Source organism: Bufo gargarizans, chromosome 3 (assembly GCF_014858855.1).
Source record: "Bufo gargarizans isolate SCDJY-AF-19 chromosome 3, ASM1485885v1, whole genome shotgun sequence".
NCBI classification, from domain to species: domain Eukaryota; kingdom Metazoa; phylum Chordata; class Amphibia; order Anura; family Bufonidae; genus Bufo; species Bufo gargarizans.
In genome coordinates this window covers 128,346,408-128,366,301 of record NC_058082.1, presented here as the reverse complement: position 1 = coordinate 128,366,301, position 19,894 = coordinate 128,346,408, and the positions used below count along the sequence as shown (strand labels likewise).

The following is a 19,894-nucleotide window of genomic DNA, read 5'->3' as shown; positions in this document are numbered from 1 at the left end:
CTACATAATGGAGGGCAGTGTGGGGAAAAATTACTTAGTGGGGGGCAAAGTACATAATTGAGGGCAGTGTGGGGGGGCATATTACTTAAAGGGGTTTTGCACTTTGTTTAGCATCTGATCAGCGGGGGTCCGACACCCGGGACCCCCGCCGATCAGCAGTTTGAGAAGGCAGCAGCGCCGCTGGCTCAGTGACGTCACGACTAGTATCAAATGGCCTGGGCGCGTCTAAGCTCCATTCAAGTAAACAGAGCTTAGCCCCTCCCACGCTAGTTGATACTAGTCGTGACGTCACTGGGCCAGCGGTAAACAGTGAGAAGGCCGCGGCGCTGCTGGAGCGCCGCTGCCTTCTCAAACAGCTGATTGGCGGGGATCCCGCGCGTCGGACCCCTGCTGATCAGATGCTGATGATCTATCCAGAGAATAGATCATCAGTTAAAACAAAGTTCAGAACCCCTTTAATGTGGGGCAGTGTGGGGGGGCATATTACTTAATGTGGGGCAGTGTGGGGGGGCATATTACTTAATGTGGGGCAGTGTGGGGGGGCATATTACTTAATGTGGGGCAGTGTGGGGGGGCATATTACTTAATGTGGGGCAGTGTGGGGGGGCATATTACTTAATGTGGGGCAGTGTGGGGGGCATATTACTTAATGTGGGGCAGTGTGGGGGGCATATTTTTTAATGTGGGGCAGTGTAGGGGGGCATATTACTTAATGTGGGGCAGTGTAGGGGGGCATATTACTTAATGTGGGGCAGTGTAGGGGGGCATATTACTTAATGTGGGGCAATGTGGGGGGGCATATTCCGATCCCCCCAAAAAAAATTCCCCCCCCTGTTGCCAATCTGTCTGCCTAGCCCCCCCCCCGTCAGCGGTTTGTTTACTATCCTAACCCCCCCCCCCCCCGAGTTACCGCTTGGGTCGGTCGGCAGGCTCAGTGAAGGGATGTCAGCGGCGCGGCGGCGGAAGGGCGGAGCTTGATGGACGTCCCCTATGTGACTCGTCCCAGGGGGGGTGACACCATTTTCTACCGCACCGGGTGACACCAGCCCTAGCAACGCCACTGACTGTAAGGGCTCTTTCACACAAGTGGGATTTCCATCTGGACTGAATTTCTGTTCAGGAATAATCGTAGCATGTTCTATATTGTCCGATTTTCACGCAGAACTGGCCGCATAAAAATGAATAGGGCTGTGTGAGAAACGCAATCCGAAAAACACTGAAGGTAATCGCACACTAAACCGATTCAACTTGCATGCAAAACCATCAGTTTTATCCTGAACAGATCCTGAGACAATCTGTATCATTTGTGTGTAAGAGGCCTAACACAACTGGCAAAAGCAGGAGCGTCCTGGTTCTTAGGTTAGATTAACACTAGTGCTAAACTGTTCATCATACCTGGCATAGCCGAATACTACCTGACGGAACCCATTGACTATAATAGGACCCGAGATTCGGCCGGACAAAAAACGCTGCTTGCAGTAATATTATTGCACTCCAGAAATACATCCAGGCCCCTCTTGAACTATTTTAGTGAATTCACCATCACCACCTCCTCAGGCAGAGAGTTCCATAGTCTCACTGCTCTTACCGTAAAGAATCCTCTTCTATGTTTGTGTACAAACCTTCTTTCCTCCAGACGCAGAGGGTGTCCCCTCTTCACAGTCACAGGTATAAAGGCATCACAGGTATGGGAGAGAACTCTGTACTGACCCCTGATATATTTATACATAGTTATTAGATCTCCCCTCAGTCGTCTTTTTTCTAAAGTGAATAACCCCTCTTTCAGGGTACTGTAGTTGCCCCATTCCAGTTATTACTTTAGTTGCCCTCCTCTGGACCCTCTCCAGCTCTGCTATGTCTGCCTTGTTCACAGGAGCCCAGAATAGCACACAGTACTCCATGTGTGGTCTGACTAATGATTTGTAAAGTGGTAGGACTATGTTCTCATCATGGGCATCTATGCCCCTTTTGATGCAACCCAGCCTATGTCTTCCCCCTTGGCCATTTCTAAGCTGAAATCAAAAGAAAAGTAACCCCCGTCCAGGATTTCTACAAGACTATTTCAGGAACATGAAGTAAATCCTTCAGACTGGAAAACACTGGTGATATGGTTATCTTCAGCTTACCTTTAGAATTGCTAGGTTCAGTGTTCCTTTAAATGTTAACAACCCTTCAGCAAATCACATGAAAGGGCTTCATTTATAGAGACTATACAATCACTATGAACATAACGGACCAGCTATATTTCTGCCACGTCATAAAAAGATGGTCAGTTCCCTGACGGTTTTCCAGCCTATATGCTAAAGAATGGGAGGAGCGTGTAACTACATTTTGGGCTTGCATAGCAATACCAGTGGCCTAGTAATACTAAACCCCTGGGAGCTGGGTCATGACTGAGCATTCATAGTCTGCAGGCCAAATCTTAGTTTTCTTCCCTCAGCACAATAACCTATTCCCTACTGGCATGACACGTCCTTTACTTTTATGCAAAACTTCTTTACCGCTTCATGAGAGACATGAAAAATCCATGTAGTTATGCTGATAAATAAATTTGGTATGGCCGTTACATATTATTCTTACCTGTGTAATTGCAAATATTCCCGCGGTCGGTTTAGTAAATGCAAAAATCTATCGACTATCTTGTTCTTGCCAACCCCCTGTAAGCAGAGAAATAGAGGGATATAAACACATGCATTAAGGCGCGCTCACACAAGGTATTCTTCAGACGGAAAAATCTGCGCTGATTTGCAAGAAATCGGAGGCTAAACCTTGGATTTCTACCACGGATTTGCAGCCTCATTTGCCATGTGATTCATACGTGAATTAGCTCCATTCAATGGGTCCAATCCATGTGCGGCTACTCGCTGTGGAATCCGCACCCAAACTGCATAAAGTGACATATGAGATCTTTTTGTTTCTGCAACATGGATTTCAAATCTGCAGCAAAAAAGCCTCGGCTGTGTGAACTGGCCCTTTAGAATTCCCTCTGAAATCTATGATGGTGGTTTGTGGGAGTGTGTGAAGTGGATTTTAGAACTAAACCTCAAAGGCCCACATTTATCAACTCCTGTAAACCAGGAAACTGGTATCAAAAAGTTGCAGATGTGGGTGCAACCGGTGACCTTTTGAGGGTTCTACACCCAGCTTGCAACTTTTCCAAAAAGTGGACAGAGCAGGGCGGGTAGTGGGCAGGGCCTAGGTGGCTGGCACATTTATTATAATTTACAGTGGTTTCCTGGAGCAGATTTAAGTACTGGGGCAAAATGTTTACGTCAGAAGTAATGGCCACGATTCATAAGACACTAGTTAATAAGATAAAACAATAATGTAATAGAAAAAGCAAATAACAGGATATCAATGTTATAGCTGACATCGTCCAGTTTTGTAATGTAAGCACCATTACTGAAATCGTTATAATTGTCCCAAGCTTTACTGACTGAAAATATATGCTTTGTATGTCTGGTTTAGTACCTACTTCTATTTTCTGTGTAATAATTCTGGAGCACCTATTCTTATGATTCTATGTTGTGTCCTTCCCTTATTATTCCTGCTAGAAGCTTATCAATGAAAGTCCAACTGGGTGTTACCAGATGGGAGTGTGGAGAGATAAATGCATAGAGTAGCATTGCCAAGCTAGGTTGTTAGGAAATGGCACAATAATTGCATCAGCATATATGGATCACACTAGGAGATGCTGGCTGCAGGGGCACAGGAGATGAGGGTGACTCCAACATATGTAGACCTGTTGGATTATCCTTGGTTGGAGCTAGTGTTCGTCATTGCACACAAGTCAGGGGTTGTCTCACTTTAGCAAGTGGCATTTATCATGTAGAGAAAGTTAATACAAGGCACTTACTAATGTATTGTTCTTATCCATATTGCTCTACATGATAAATGGCACTTACTGAAGTGAGACAACCCATGCACACGGCCGTGGCCGTATTGTGGCCCGCATGCAGTTCACTTGAATGGGTCCGCAATCCGGGAGATGTGGTGCGTTGCGGAACAGAAGCACGGATTGGAAGCCCACAGAGGCACTATGGTGTTTCTGTCCGTGCCTCCGCACCGCAAAACAATAGAACATGTTCTATTTTTTAACGGTGCGGATGAATCACGATCCCATTCAAGTTGAATGTGTCTCAATCCGTCCCAGCAGCCGCACGGATGTTGCCCGGGCATTGGGGACAGCAAATTGCACAACGGCCGTGTGCATGAGGCCTAACTCCCTATATCCTGAATGGATAGTGTCAGACTGTGCAAGGACATGCCTTCAACTGGTAACACTCAGATCAACCTTTATGGTTAAACTGCTAGCAATTTATTCAGAACTTCTAGAAGGAATAACAAAATATGGCATAACAAAGAGTCATAAGAATAGATGCTCCAAATTTATTATAATATGGGGAATACAAGTAGTTACTAAAGCTATATACACAAGGCCGTTAAAAATGGACACACTGTCATTTGTAGATCCATGGCCGTTGGTCAGTTTTTAATGACTGTTTTGCATCTGTTAAAAGCAGTCAAACAGATGAATTCAATAGGCTTTTTTTTCCACCGCTTTGACTGCCAGGGCCAGGCAGTGTAGACATACCCACGACTGGCCCTGAAGTCTTGCAGCAGTGCGTTTGGTGCACATGCAGTACAGAGCTAGAGATTGTAGACGGAATCTGCCTGGTGATCTCCGGCTATGTACAGCGCAAGCGCTGAACGAACTGTCGTGAGACTTTAGGGCCTGGCCCTGTCAGTCAAAGCAGTGGGGAAGCAGCCTGGAAAGAAAATGAGTGGAGCCTTGGGTGCAATGGCAATGCCCTGCACCCAAGGAGTTAATTTGTATTTCATTAAAAAGCTTGTATCTCTGAATTGGGGGCTCATATCAGGATAGGGAAAAGGGCATTAGACTCTACCGTCAAGACGTTTATGTGTATAGATAATATTATCACTATGACAGCTGTCAACACTAGAATGAAAAGACGATACTGCAGAACCGGTGTAACATCAAATCGTTGCAGACCAATGCAAGAATGCTGGCCTATTTTAAAAGAATAAAAATGTTGAAAATAACAGATTGTACCTGATTTCCAACAAGCAGGAGGTGTTCTCCAAGCAGGAAGTCCTTCAGCATGTCTTCCATGACCCTCAAGTGCTGCAAACACAAACACACGGCTGTTTCAGAGCTCCTATGTATTCCATAGATAACTTCAAGCAGCAGACTACTAGGACTGTACTGTCTGTAGACGGAGGTCTTATTTTTGTATCTATTTGAACCACTCTTCTACTTCAGGTAATATGCACTGTCCACATACAGACAAATCTTACAGCAGTGGTACTGCATACCGTCTACACTCTTAGATGTTCTTCATGGTCCCTTTGCTGCACACAAACAGCGTCAATAGGTGCAGTAAAGGCTTACAAATTGGCAGACCAGGAGGAATGGTCCAGCTCTGACTACCCTTTTCGACATACAGGAAATGCTCACGTAGCAAATCATTAGCTGCAATGGTGAGCCGCCTCATCCACTAAGAGAAACGTATCCCCTATGCAAAGAGCTCGGCTATCTCTGGTGCTCCCATAGTAATAAATGGAGCGGTGGTGGGAATTTCGGACCAGCTGCTCTGTCCATTTCAAGGGGGTTCCAAAAGGTACGGGGTCCTACTGCTGAGAGTCCCACCGATCTAATAGTTATTGTGTATTCTATGGATAGGGAATAACTTTCTCTACCCGCAATATCCCTTTAACTGTCAATCTCCATACAGTTAAAGGGTACGACTGCATATCTGATCACAGGTCAATTGTACTGTGCTCACATCACCGTGTAGTATAGCCACTGAGCTATTCAATAAAACCTATTGGTATACCGCCACGTACTGTTTGTTCTTTTTCTTTTTTCTTGTCCACCTCATTGAGGTGGTCGACACACGCTCAGTTTAAATCTCCAACTGCCACCACTCATGTCTTCAGTTAGAAGCTGTGACGGTTACAGGGTAAGAGCTTTAGCAAAAAGGAGACACACCCTGAGCTGTTATAGGGAGAGAGGAGCAGAAGAAAGGACACACCCCCTGAGCTGTGATAGGGAGAGAGGAGCAGAAGAAAGGACACACCCCCTGAGCTGTGATAGGGAGAGAGGAGCAGCAGCAGAAAGGGCACACCCCCTGAGCTGTGATAGGGAGAGAGGAGCAGAAGAAAGGACACACCCCCTGAGCTGTGATAGGGAGAGAGGAGCAGAAGAAAGGACACACACCCTGAGCTGCCAGCCTAAAGTAAATCTAGCAGAACAATTGGTGCAATGAATGTGGAGATCTCTGTATCCTTGTGAGGCACAGGGCTGGTTCTAGCTTTGTTATAAAGAGACTGTCATGTCTTATATGATGTCTGATTTTCTTCAATCATAGCACAAACCCTTTAATGTTAGTGCAATGTTTTGCATAGAGATTAAAAACAGCGCTGTATACAGCTCGTATACTGTTATGGACCGGGACCCACCTCTATTTAGGTCTACTGCAAGTTTTTGTGTGATGGACCAAATCACCAATTCCAAATTTCTGCCAATGCTCTTTTTTTTTTTTTTTTTTTTTTTTACGATAATGAAAACTAATGAAGGACATAATAACTTCCCTAAGCACCTTATCACATTATCTGCCCTGAAAGCATACAAAATACATTTTCGGTAAAACATCCTGCAATGGATTATTCTGATCCCCTAAACTACTGTAAAAATGTGTCACTAATTACAAGCAACAAGATGCTGCCAAAATGTGAGCTGACCCACTTCCCTCTCGATGCTGATGGTTGTTTTACCTAGAGGACAATCCCACGCTCAGATAAACAAATTAGTCGGCTTAGCTGCATGCATACATATTCCAAAATGAGCCTCTCTGACTGATGTACAGAACGCAATGATTTTCGGCTTGCCTCCCACCCCTCTTGCTTTTTCTCAAGCCAAGTGATGCTTTCAGTTGAGAAACAAGAAACAGGTCATCTGGAAGTAGGTCAGCCAAAGTCCTTAGAAAAATATGACTTGTTAGTATAGACAAGGCTCAGCCAACCCCCGGTATAATACAACCGCACATCAGTCAGAGCAGTCAATAAACTGTCACTCATAGCCCCGTCTTAGCAATACTAGTTCTGCCCTTTTTCTACCTCTTGTAAATTAGCAAAGACAAATCAATTTGGTGGAAAAAATGAAGGACACAGAGATTGAAGGCACAAGTGCAAAGGAAAACCAGAGCACTTCCCCATTATAACCAAAAATATTACTGCTTTTATTGTCCAGTCAGTTATGGCTTCACCATCATGCTGCTCTTGACTACTCCTCCTCTACGGGGGATATTTATCGCCCTCAATAGCCAATCTGACTCCAGCTCTCACTATTCTAAAGTCTGCAGCTTTTTGACATAAAAGCACTAACCTGATTGGCCGCTAAGCCACTGCTCCACTTTTTCCTTGTGGTAGATTTATCTTTAGGTAAATCCTAACCGGTTAGTAGAATAACATAGCATTTCACTTATCATATGCAGACATTCATTTACTTTACCTGTGCATTTTCGTAGAACAAGACATCTGGCACCTTCATCTTCTCACCAGGACTAAACACTGGTACAGTAACACTGCCAAGTCTTAGTATTCCCGCTCTGATTTCACCTAGAAGAATGGTACCAATTATAACACTACCGTCCAACAGTGCAATCCCACTGCCAGATTTTGTCCTTTTTATAGTGCGCAGAAAAGTTGGCAATTATGCTGGTTGATATAGGCGAAAGCAGTTTCGGTCATTGAGGGAACTGTGGTTTTGTAAGCCCCATTGTCCAGTTCATGGACCCCCATAAACTGCAATGGAAAGACACATCAAGCAGCATTCGGCTCACTCCACACCCTCAATGGCGAGAGCTGCATGCTAGTGAGATGCAGTCGGTATCAAGGTTTTTTTACAGTAATTAATTCACAAAGTTATTACACAAAGTCTCACGAGACTTCGCAAAGTAATAACTTCGGCTCATCAGAGCCGCTGCTCCGTACAGTGTTACAACAGAGTTTTATGCGAATCGACTTCGGATGAAGCATCCAAAGTCAATTCACTCATCCCTAGTCACAAGTGTCTACTACTTCCTTCTACAATGACCTCTGCACAGGTCACAGAGCATACCTAGGAACCTCTCCAGTCTATTGCCTATGGCCCATGGTGGCTGCTGTAAAACATATCTCCAAATGCCGTTCACAGTTCTGGGAAGATGCTGCCAGATGGTAGTGTTTTCTTCTTACAGATACTTGGGGGCTATGTTAGGAATATTTTAGGTCATTATCCTGCATGTGAACCCAGAACCTGTATCAGCTATTTGCTACAAAACCATTCAATAGCATATTCATTTCATTAATGGGAGTCTGTCACCTAATCTGAGAGTTTTAGATCTCACGCATGCGACACACTCCACAGTTGGCCCGCACCTGCAAGCCTGCTATGCCCATTATGGACAACGGAACAGCTTTTTATATCGCGCATGCGCCGGCCAACTAAAGACAGCTGCGTTTAGACTTACCGGCCTCTGGTGCTGCTCATGACTTCCGCCGGCTGGATTTCGAGGTACAGACTGGGCGCTTGCACAGTGCAACTCCCTGTTCCTCTGTTCATAATGGGCACAGCAGTGCGCAGGTGCAGGGAAAGTGTGAAGCGGCGCAGGCGCGAGATTTGTGAGGGAGAGGAGGTGGTAATAATAGGAAACAAGAGCAGGCCAGAGGGGTGAAAGAGATGTGCTTTTCTGGAACATCACCGAGGGGCCTGGGCATTTGCTGTAGTAACGCCGCCCCTGGGCACTTGCCGGACCTCATTAGCATAAGTTTTAAAAGTCTTTTTTGGAAGATCTCGGCAAGGGACTTCACAAATAAAGGTAACATTGTAATGTGGGCAAAAGAGGTCTATAACCTGATCTGAGCGGTCTAAAAGGCTCAGATTAGGTGACAGACTCCCTTTAACTCTTTCACAGAACCTATAAAGACAGTGTCAGAGGCAGAAGAGCTACCCTAATGCATTTGAAAAGCTTTATTTTCGGTAAACATGAAGTCAGTGATTTACCAAAAACCCCAAAAGAGAAATTTTGAGAAGGGCTGTGACTTTCAAACATGAATTTTACCAAAATTCAGTAGAGGTTTTTTGTTTTGCAGTATCAGCACACTCTTCCTAGGTCGTCAGCCGAATAAACTGTATACTCTGTTACCTTGAGCCTCAAGGTCCTTTTACACAGACCGATAATAAGGCTGATTATTGGGGATGAGCTTATGTAGAAAGGCTCCATTCCCTGTGTAAAAGAAAACACTCAGGTGATCCTGTCCTTCTGCCGGCACAGAAAATCGTTGTTCCAATGCAGCAGGTCGTGCAGTCTAAAGAGATCTCCTGCACAGGAACAAGGATTTTCTATGAGGACAAGTGACTGCTCTAGAGATCTCCTGTCCTGATACAGTGGAGGTGATTGCTGGATGTAAAACAGCCCTCGTCTCTGCTAACAATCATGCAATTATCGAGAATGTCTGGTTCATTCACAATAACTGCCTGACATGTCAGTCTGTGTAAAAGGACCTAAAAGGGCAGCTTGGTTTTGTCTAAAAGATGTCCTTTTCTCCTCAGCAAATTTGGGTCAATGTTCTTCATTCAGGAATGTTGCCTATGGCCCTATAAACCTTAAAGTTTTAAACGACGCTGGCGAAAGCACTTGAAATATGAAGGGTTTTGGGCATATAATCTGCTTTACAATTTCTTTCTTTCTAAACTACCTTTTTAATCGTTTTACCAATGTGAGGCCCCCAATGAAATAATAAAAGTAAACTTACAGCTGTAATCTCTGGCTTGAAGGGTTTCCATTTCTGCACTAGTTTCCTCTATCCCTGAATCCATCAAAGCTTTGTGTAGAGATGATCTAGCCAGACTGGGTAAAAACCTTTGAAAATATTAAAATGATTAATTCAAGATGAGATGCAAATTGTAAAGGCAACAAAGAAGCATCATAAGCATCATATTATACAGGTCTGAAGTGAAACAGCCGTAACCGCTATGAAGGCCTCGTCGCGTGTTTGCTACCTGCATGGCAATGCTAAAATAAACTTTGGATTCAACTTCTACCACTGGTTGGTGATTGCATATGCTAGCAGATGTGGATCCTTAAAGGGGTTCTCCGGGAATTAAAGGAAGACAAGTTATTTCAGAGCAGTGAGCCAAAGAGCTGCCTCATCTTCTATGATCCTGAATACAGTTTAATATGATCTTCAGCTAAATCTCTGTAGAAATGGAGCTCATGAGGAGGCATGAAGTACAGAGAGGTGGGGAAGGGGATGTAGTAACGAGCAGTAGCACTTGTATGCAGCCTCCATTATCACAGTCTGTCCGTCCTCTCTGTACTTCATGTCACCTCATGAACTCCATTCCTACAGAGATTCAGTTAACGTTCATATAATCTGTATTCAGGATCATAATCCCTCACAAGTAGAGCGGAGAGGAGGATAAGGCAGCTCTTTAGCTCAGTGTTCTGAAGTAACTTGTCCTGCTGTGGGATTAGGACAGATTTTGTGTGTACTAATAGGACGGCGGCCATTTTGTTTCTCCTAAAGATTGCCCCCTAAACAAAATGAGCCATTATTAATAATGAAAGGTATATGGGAATATATTTACAATAAAGTAATATTTAAGTATTTTCATTTTCTAAATTCTTGGAGAACCCTTTTAAGTTGAAGTAGTGCCAATGTGGTTGCTGTAGGTGGATATAATGCATTATAAATGTACAGATAAGCTAAAACTGGAAAAAGATAGCAGGAGATTTATGAACATAATGACGGCCTTAATTTGCTCGGTGCTGGAGCATGCCCTTTAATAATTGTGGCAAATTCCAGGCCATGAGTACACCAGAAATGAAATCTACTCCAGCCAGGAGCTGGAGTGGATTTCAGGTGTAACGTGCGCCGGTTTTCTGGTGACTTTTTACAATATACCATTCACCATGTGCTATCTATTTTTGATATGCAAAATAGGATTCACAATAGAAAAGTTATAAAAACCTTAAATTCACGTTATTATGTCCTTAGTCATACTTCTTTAAAGACCAAGTGGGTTATTATGCATTCAATATGCTCCAGCTTCCTGTGCACTCGGCTGGCATCTTTTTCATGAGCATAGTCCACAAGTTTTAGGGTACCATGCAGCACCCACAGTGACATTTCGAGGGTCACACCCACTTTGTCAAGGTATAAGGTATGATGGGGCCACAATACGCACCTTGAGAGGCACGCCTTATTAACAGCATGATGAAGACTCTCCTCTGGATACTGAGATAACCGTCTACAGATGCGAAGTAGCTGTCTTGTTGATAATGAGGAAGCTAAAGATTGTGCCTGTCATGGAAATCACAAAGGATAATGACAAACCATCTTTTCAGATTTTAAGGAAGAATGTATAGATTACATATACTGCACTGCAGGCTATAAACTCCTTATCCTGCCATGTCATCATAACACTTGTGAATGAAACATTACTATGAAGGTTAAAATATACAATTCTAGTTTATGACTATACTTCAAATATCTGTACAGACAGGAAACCCATAAATTATTCCACTAACACTAAAGATCCTTATAGTACAAGAGTTTTACTAAATAAACTACACTTACCTAAATAATTATTAGGAACACCATACTAATACGGTGTTGGACCCCCTTTTGCCTTCAGAACTGCCTTAATTCTACGTGGCATTGATTCAACAAGGTGCTGATAGCATTCTTTAGAAATGTTGGCCCATCTTGCACTTGATGGAGATTTGAGGGATGCACATCCAGGGCACGAAGCTCCCGTTCCACCACATCCCAAAGATGCTCTATTGGGTTGAGATCTGGTGACTGCCATTTTAGTACAGTGAACTCATTGTCATGTTCAAGAAACCATTTTTCAGGTCTTCAACAGTCCAATTTTGGTGAGCTCGTGCAAATTGTAGCCTCTTTTTCCTATCTGTAGTGAAGATGAGTGGTACCCGGTGGGGTCTTCTGCTGTTGTAGCCCATCCACCTCAAGGTTGTGCGTGTTGTGGCTTCACAAATGCTTTGCTGTATACCTCGGTTGTAACGAGTGGTTATTTCAGTCAACGTTGCTCTTCTATCAGCTTGAATCAGTCGGCCCATTCTCCTCTGACCTCTAGCATCAACAAGGCATTTTCGCCCACAGGACTGCCGCATACTGGATGTTTTTCCCTTTTCACACCATTCTTTGTAAACCCTAGAAATGGTTGTGCGTGAAAATCCCAGTAACTGAGCAGATTGTGAAATACTCAGATCGGCCTGTCTGGCACCAACAACTATGCCACTCTTAAAATTGCTTAAATTACCTTTCTTTCCCATTCTGACATTCAGTTTTGAGTTCAGGAGATTGTCTTGACCAGGACCACAACCCTACATGGATTGAAGCAACTGCCATGTGATTGGTTGACTAGATAATCACATTAATGAGGAATAGAATAGGTGTTCCTAATAATTCTTTAGGTGAGTGTATAAAAATCTAAATGTAACGGATGACAGTCTTGGTCAGTGCAAAACACTGCCATCAGAAAAACCCAATGGGGGTTGTTGCGCCAGAATTATAGTGCAAAATGTGGCAAAAAGAATGACATTTTAATTTGCACCAAATACAGGTGAAACTCGAAAAATTTAAATATCGTGCAAAGTTGATTTATTTCAGTAATGCAACTTAAAAGGTGAAACTAACATATGATATAGACTCCTTACATGCAAAGCGAGATATTTCAAGCCATTATTTGGATAATTTGGATGATTATGGCTAACAGTTTATGAAACCCCAAAGTCTCAATCTAAGGTACCCTTTGTTCAGGGGGTTTGGATTAATTAGCGGACCAGAGCGTGACACTTTGAGACTAGAATATTCCTTTTAATTTGCATTACTGAAATAAGTGCACTTTTGCATGATATTCACATTTTTCAAGTTTCACCAGTATATCAACTGTTTTCTCCACAGTTTTCACTATAAAGATCCATGACGCCAGAAATAAGTTATAAATGTCAAAGTGGACGGGGCTATCAAATTGCCGCACATTATGCCTCATTTATCATCCTCTTGAGGCCATAAATGGCTCAAATTGCTGAAGACAATTAAGCCAGTTTATATGGTGGTGTTTTGTGTAAAAGTCGCATTTATAGCATAAAGATGCAACTTTTTGTCAAAAAGTCGCATTTTGAAAAGAAAAAACAACTTGTCGTGGGAACAAGTGATAGGCAAGTATTAAAACAGGACAATAGAAATGAACTAAATAACAGGGTTTTGTCAGTAAATTGACATTCAACAAAAAAAAAAAAAAAAAAAACGTCCTGAGTCTGAGACAAAAGTCGCAATTTACCACTGGAAATGTCACAAATATTCTTCAAAAGTCGCAAATATGTTTCAAAAGTCGCAAGTATGGTCTGGACAGTGGTGGCTGAAATGGCCCATTTCAATAAAAAAAAAGTCTAATTTTAGTGCTATTGGTGTTAAAATGTCGCAAATCAAGAGAAATACACTTTAAAAAAAGTCATATTTTACAAGCGGCATATTGCATCAGTTGTTTTCTATGATTGCATTCAGTTTGTCCATCAGTGAAAAAAAACGTAAGAGTTTTCCATCAACTGTATGTAAAAAATGAACCACACATAGATGTTCTGTCAGTTTATTTTTTTTTCACTGACCAATTAACTTAAATGGGTGAATCCAGTGAGAAAAATGACAGTATCCAGGTGGGAACATCGCTCATCCGATAGGAGCCTTAAACAGGACCTTTTATGGGTTTGTGTGTTACAAACTGGTATGCTTACCAGATAGGGCGGCCCCTACAGATGCAAGCACTTTTTTTTTCTAAAATACCCCTCAGTTCTGCCGCTGTGTCCCCCACTGTTTCTGGCGCCTGATATGTTAATTAAGACCATTGGTACAGGGAGGAGGAGACATCTGGTTTTCTCAATGGGCGTATCCTTCTCCCTGGCTGTGACTGTTAGTAAATCATTCATAAACTTCTAACAGGAATAATTATTATAATTATTATAAATTACATGAAATTACATGGAATGCAAATAGTTACTATCAGACATGTCAAGAGAGGTGACACGTCCTCTTTAAGTACAGAGTATGCATGAAAAGTGTGTCATGCATAGAAGACAGCGCATGTGCAGTAGCGCTTCCGGATTTCCCATGCTTTGACTGGCTGTGCACAGAAGCTATTGGGAAATGTAGTTTTAGAATTGAATTGACATGCGCTGGAGCTGTTCAATACTAGATTTTTCGCAAAATAGCTGAATCAATTAAAGAAAGTGACCAAGCTATTAGCTAAGGGGATCATTCACTAGTTACCCGTAGTTATGACACCATAACTGGTGACAGATTCCCTTTAATACTACAGCTCTGTTTGTCCCGACTGACTGCTGTGCATTAGTGCTAGCCCAACAAACATCCATCAGAGGTTTTATTTCAGGTGACTTTTTATACTTGGCCATTGCATTCATCAGTTTTCCCCCTCTTCATGCTCCAACTCTAAATGTCACTTGTCCTTGAACTCAGCTCCGCAGTGAATGGAGACTAATTGCTACAGTGGTGGACACAGACAGCAGGGGGAGCCCTGTGCAAGAAAAGTAAAAGGCCAGTTGCACCCTAAATTCTCATCTTAAAGCAGCCCTTAAATCCTCACCAGTAATAGTGAGTCATGAAATTCATTAGATTAGTCCCTAACATGCAATGCTTTAACCTCTTAACAGTCACGTTAAAGCTACTTTTATACTAGCGTTTTTGCTGGATCTGGCAAGGTTCAGCAAAAACGCTTCTGTTACTGATAATACAACCATCTGCATCTGTTATGAACGGATCAGGTTGTATTATCTTTAACATAGCCAAGACGGATCAGTCATTAACTCCATTGAAAGTCAAGTCAAAGTCCGTACATTGATGATAATAATTAGGGATTAGTGAACAGACTTGGGATGAAACATCCGAAGTTGATTCGCATAAAACTTTGTTTCCAAACTGTACGGAGCGAGCGATCCATACAGTATTAGAATGTATTGGCTCCGATGAGCCGAATTTATTACTTCACAAAGTCTCGCGAGACTTCGCATAGTAACTTCAGAAACTCTGGTTCGGTTCCAAGTGGTACTTTTTTTTACAGTATAAGGCCGAATGCACACGGCCGTGAGCAGTCCGTGGAACCATGGCCTGGATTCCTGCTGAGAGCAGGAGCGCACGGCGTCATTGGTTGCTATGACGCCGTGCGCTCCCTGCTGCCGCCACAGTACAGTAATACACTGGTATAGATCATACCAGTGTATTACTGTATTGCGGTTCAATAGTTTCAATAGTTTTACGGCGGTAGTACATCTTCTGCTTCTCGGGGAGTGGCTATCGCCATTCACAATTCCATACCATTGATACTAAAACAACAACATATAGACATAGAAGGTAGACTACTTTTGGTCAAAGGTGAAATAGGATCGCAGATGTTTACATTACCAAATTTCTATGCACCCAATACTAGACACTTTGCAGTTATTCGCAGAAGGTATGGTCATTTTAGGCACAGATTTAAATATCACATTGGACCCACTTAGGGATTCATCTGCGTCCAAATCACACATTTCAGAGAAACTGATCAGTAAACTTCTCCAAAAACTTCAAGAGCTACATTTGATAGACGTGTGGACTCTGTGGAGGTGCTGCAACCCATCCTCGAGAGATTACACGTTCCACATAACTCCTTCCAACGTTTAGATTACATTTTTGTTTCAGTATCAGCACTTGTTTCCTCAGCTCATATAGGCACAATTACAATTTCAGATCACGCACCATGACTAGCAACATGCCACTTGTCACAACTCCCTAGAAGAGAATGGATATGGAGGCTCAATGAATCGTTGCTAAACTCAGAAGACAATTTGGCATATATCAGGCAGCATCTCAACTCCTTCTTTGATAACAATTCCTCACCAGAAGTCTTGCATGCTCTGTTGTGGGAATCTCACAAAGCACACATAAGGGGAGTGCTAGTTACATTAGGCTCACGAATCAAGAAGGAAAAGCAGAAGAAAATCGACTCGATACTTAACCAAATATCCCTATTAGAAAAAAACAATAGGAATCCTGCTTCACAGGCGAACCAGATGGAACTGACAAGTCTGAGACAACAATTAAAACAAATCTTGGATATGCTAAACAGCAACTTTACTTTAAACATAAATTCTACGCACATGGAGATAAAGGGGGGAAATTGATGTCTTCTCTTATTAAAAAAAAAACAAGAGAAAAGCCATTAATTAATAAAAGAAAAGAAAATCAAGGCCGCCTACACTCCCAAACTGCGGGAATTGCCAAAGTTTTTCATTCCTATTACTCAGGACTTTACAACCTTCCGACCAACCCAGAACTCACCCAAGCATCTCATATACGTTTCCTAGACTCTATTAGCCTTCCCACTATCACAGCAGATGAGACTACTAAACTAATCTCCTGGTCACCCTAGCAGAACTCAAAGCAATACTACACAGTTTTCCCCTGGGAAAAAGCCTTGGACCAGAAGGTCTACCCCTACTTTATTATAAGAAATTAGAAGATACTCTGGCTCCTAAATTGGTCTCCTTCTGCAACCACTTGCTGGAAGGAGGCACATTATACCCACAATCATAAGAAGCACATATTACTTTAATCCACAAGGCAGGAAAAGATGCCCAATCCTGTGGTAGTTATCACCCCATGTCGTTACTAAACCTTGATTTAAAGATATGGGCTAAACTCATAGCGCTTCTCATAAGTCTATTGCTCACATGGCTGATAGGGAATGAACAGGCTGGCTTCGTCAAAGGCAAGGAAGGGAGAGACAACTCATGCAAACTACTGCATATAATACATACACTCACCTAAAGAATTATTAGGAACACCTGTTCTATTTCTCATTAATGCGATTATCTAGTCAACCAATCACATGGCAGTTGCTTCAATGCATGTAGGGTTGTGGTCCTGGTCAAGACAATCTCCTGAACTCCAAACTGAATGTCAGAATGGGAAAGAAAGGTGATTTAAGCAATTTTCAGTGTGGCATGGTTGTTGGTGCCAGACGGGCCGGTCTGAGTATTCCACAATCTGCTCAGTTACTGGGATTTTCACGCACAACCATTTCTAGGGTTTACAAAGAATGGTGTGAAAAGGGAAAAACATCCAGTATGCGGCAGTCCTGTGGGCGAAAATGCCTTGTTGATGCTAGAGGTCAGAGGAGAATGGGCCGACTGATTCAAGCTGATAGAAGAGCAACGTTGACTGAAATTACAACTGAAGTTACAACCGAGGTATGCAGCAAAGCATTTGTGAAGCCACAACACACACAACCTTGAGGCGGATGGGCTACAACAGCAGAAGACCCCACCGGGTACCACTCATCTCCACTACAAATAGGAAAAAGAGGCTACACTTTGCACGAGCCTGGTCTGATGAGTCTCAATTTCTGTTGAGACATTCAAATGGTAGAGTCTGAATTTGGCGTAAACAGAATGAGAACATGTATCCATCATGCCTTTTTATCACTGTGCAGGCTGGTGGTGGTGGTGTAATGTTGTGGGGGATGTTTTCTGGGCACACTTTAGGCCCCTTAGAGCCAATTGGCCATCGTTTAAATGCCACGGGCTACCTGAGCATTGTTTCTGACCATGTCCATTCCTTCATGACCACCATGTACCCATCCTCTGATGGCTACTTCCAGCAGGATAATGCACCATGTCACAAAGCTCGAATCATTTCAAATTGGTTTCTTGAACATGACAATGAGTTCACTGTACTAAAATTGCCCCCACAGTCACCAGATCTCAACCCAATAGAGCATCTTTGGGATATGGTGGAATGGGAGCTTCGTGCCCTGGATGTGCATCCCTCAAATCTCCATCAACTGCAAGATGCTATCCTATCAATATGGGCCAACATTTCTAAAGAATGCTATCAGCACCTTGTTGAATCAATGCCACGTAGAATTAAGCCAGTTCTGAAGGCAAAAGGGGGTCAAACACCGTATTAGTATGGTGTTCCTAATAATTATTTAGGTGAGAGTATAGCACATAGGCGAAAATTGCCCATCGCACTTTTTGGAATTGACGCAGAAAAAGCGTTTGATTGGGTCAGTTGGGCCTTTATGGAAGCCATCTTGCACAAGTTTAATTTTCCCCCTGAACTAATTACAGCAATATTCACAGTTTACGACTGTCCCTCAGCCCGTATAAAAAAAAAGTCACTCTCTCTCCCTCTTTTACAATCACAAACGGCACACGACAGGGCTGTCTTCTTTAACCGTCCCTCTTTATATTAGTAGTTGAAACCCTGTTACAAAATATAAGACAGAACCCCTCCATTGTGGGTTTTAAAGCAGGCCCTTTACAACTCAAATGTGTTGCGTTTGCCGATGACCTGATGTTACTAATGTCCAATCCAATCTCTGACTTGCCACTTCTTTCGAAAATGCTTGAAGAGTTTGGTCTTCTGTCCAACTTCAAAGTCAATGTATTGAAGTCAGTGGTTCTCAACATTACTATTCCGGGAAAAGAGGTCACATTATCAAAACAATGCTCTTGTTTCCCGTGGGTTTCCACCTCCTTGAAGTATCTAGGCATCCACCTTCCAAATAAACTTTCGGAATTATATAGGCTTAACTTCCTTTCTTGAATGAAGTCAAAAGCCTTCTAAAAGAATATGACTTCCCCTTCATCTCGTGGATGGAACGCAGGAACCTCCTCACCTAATTTCTCTGGAGGGGTCGCAGACCTCAGCTACCCTACACCTTACTTATAAAAAAAAAAAAAAAAAGGGAGAATGGAGGCATGAATTTGCCACATATAGCTTCTTAGCCATACATCTGAACACATGGCTAGAGTTACTGAACCCGCACAAACACATAGGGTTGGATATCCTAGCACAATATTCCATAGGACCATCACTGACAAAAGTTCTCTGGATGCCCACAGAAGGGTCTATCAGAAACTCTGACCTAGACCCACTACTAAAGGGCACGTGTGCGGTATGGCTATCTTTGAAACATACTCTAGCACCTTTCCCATCACCATTACTCCCTTCAAGCATGCTACCCATAGCTATTACTAATATTGACTCACCATACTCAGATTTTTGGGAAAAATTCAACACCATTTCAATCATGGATCTCTTCAGATCAAACACAATACCAACATGTGAACAATTACAAGAACAATTACAACTTACTCGTATAAACTAATTACACATGTCTCACTTTCAAAGAGTAGCAGAAAGCTTTCTACGGGCTCTCTCTTTACAAGGGCAACATACCACTTTTGAAAAAATCCTGCTCAAGGGTCAACCAGATTCAAGGAAAGTGGGGAAACTTTATTCCTTACTTCTCACTCCACAGACCACATTTAGACCTGCGTTCATATCCTCCTGGGAGAGAGAGCTGAACATAACTCTCACAGAAGAAGTAGTGAAGTCCATACTGCGCAAGTCCCAGGGATTCTCCCCATGTGTGAGGTTACAGGAGAACCATTACAAACTATTAACTAGATGGTATAAAACTCCAGAATTCCTATTTACACACAACCTGACCTCATCAAAAAATTGCTGGAGATGTGGGACGTGTGTGTTGCTTCTCTCTCCCACATCTGGTTTGAATGCTCGCTTATTACTACCTATTGGAAACAGATCGAGGAGACCATTCAAAAGGTCTGTTCGACCTCCTTTGTCTTGAAACTTGACCAAATAACCCTAGCAAAAAAGGCCTCATCATACACACTGTCAAAACATAACCTAATTACACACCTCTTGGCAGCAGCCAAAGCACTCAATCCCCTTTCACTGGCTCAGTAAGGATTCTCCCTCTATACAGGAGTGGATCTCA

The 19,894-nt window shown here is 42.8% G+C and overlaps 1 protein-coding gene across 2 annotated transcripts in view; it reads right to left on the bottom strand.

The window, feature by feature from the left end:
* VWA8 (von Willebrand factor A domain containing 8) overlaps nucleotides 1-19,894 on the bottom strand; it is a 429,985-nt gene that overhangs the window by 225,415 nt on the left and 184,676 nt on the right. For both annotated transcript variants that reach the window (XM_044284760.1, XM_044284761.1), the window contains exons 18-22: nucleotides 11,255-11,371; nucleotides 9,820-9,926; nucleotides 7,535-7,641; nucleotides 5,075-5,146; nucleotides 2,581-2,657 (exon numbers count right to left, since the gene is read on the bottom strand). In XM_044284760.1, the coding sequence (XP_044140695.1) occupies nucleotides 2,581-2,657; nucleotides 5,075-5,146; nucleotides 7,535-7,641; nucleotides 9,820-9,926; nucleotides 11,255-11,371 (480 nt within the window). The remainder of the gene's footprint in view (nucleotides 1-2,580; nucleotides 2,658-5,074; nucleotides 5,147-7,534; nucleotides 7,642-9,819; nucleotides 9,927-11,254; nucleotides 11,372-19,894) is intronic.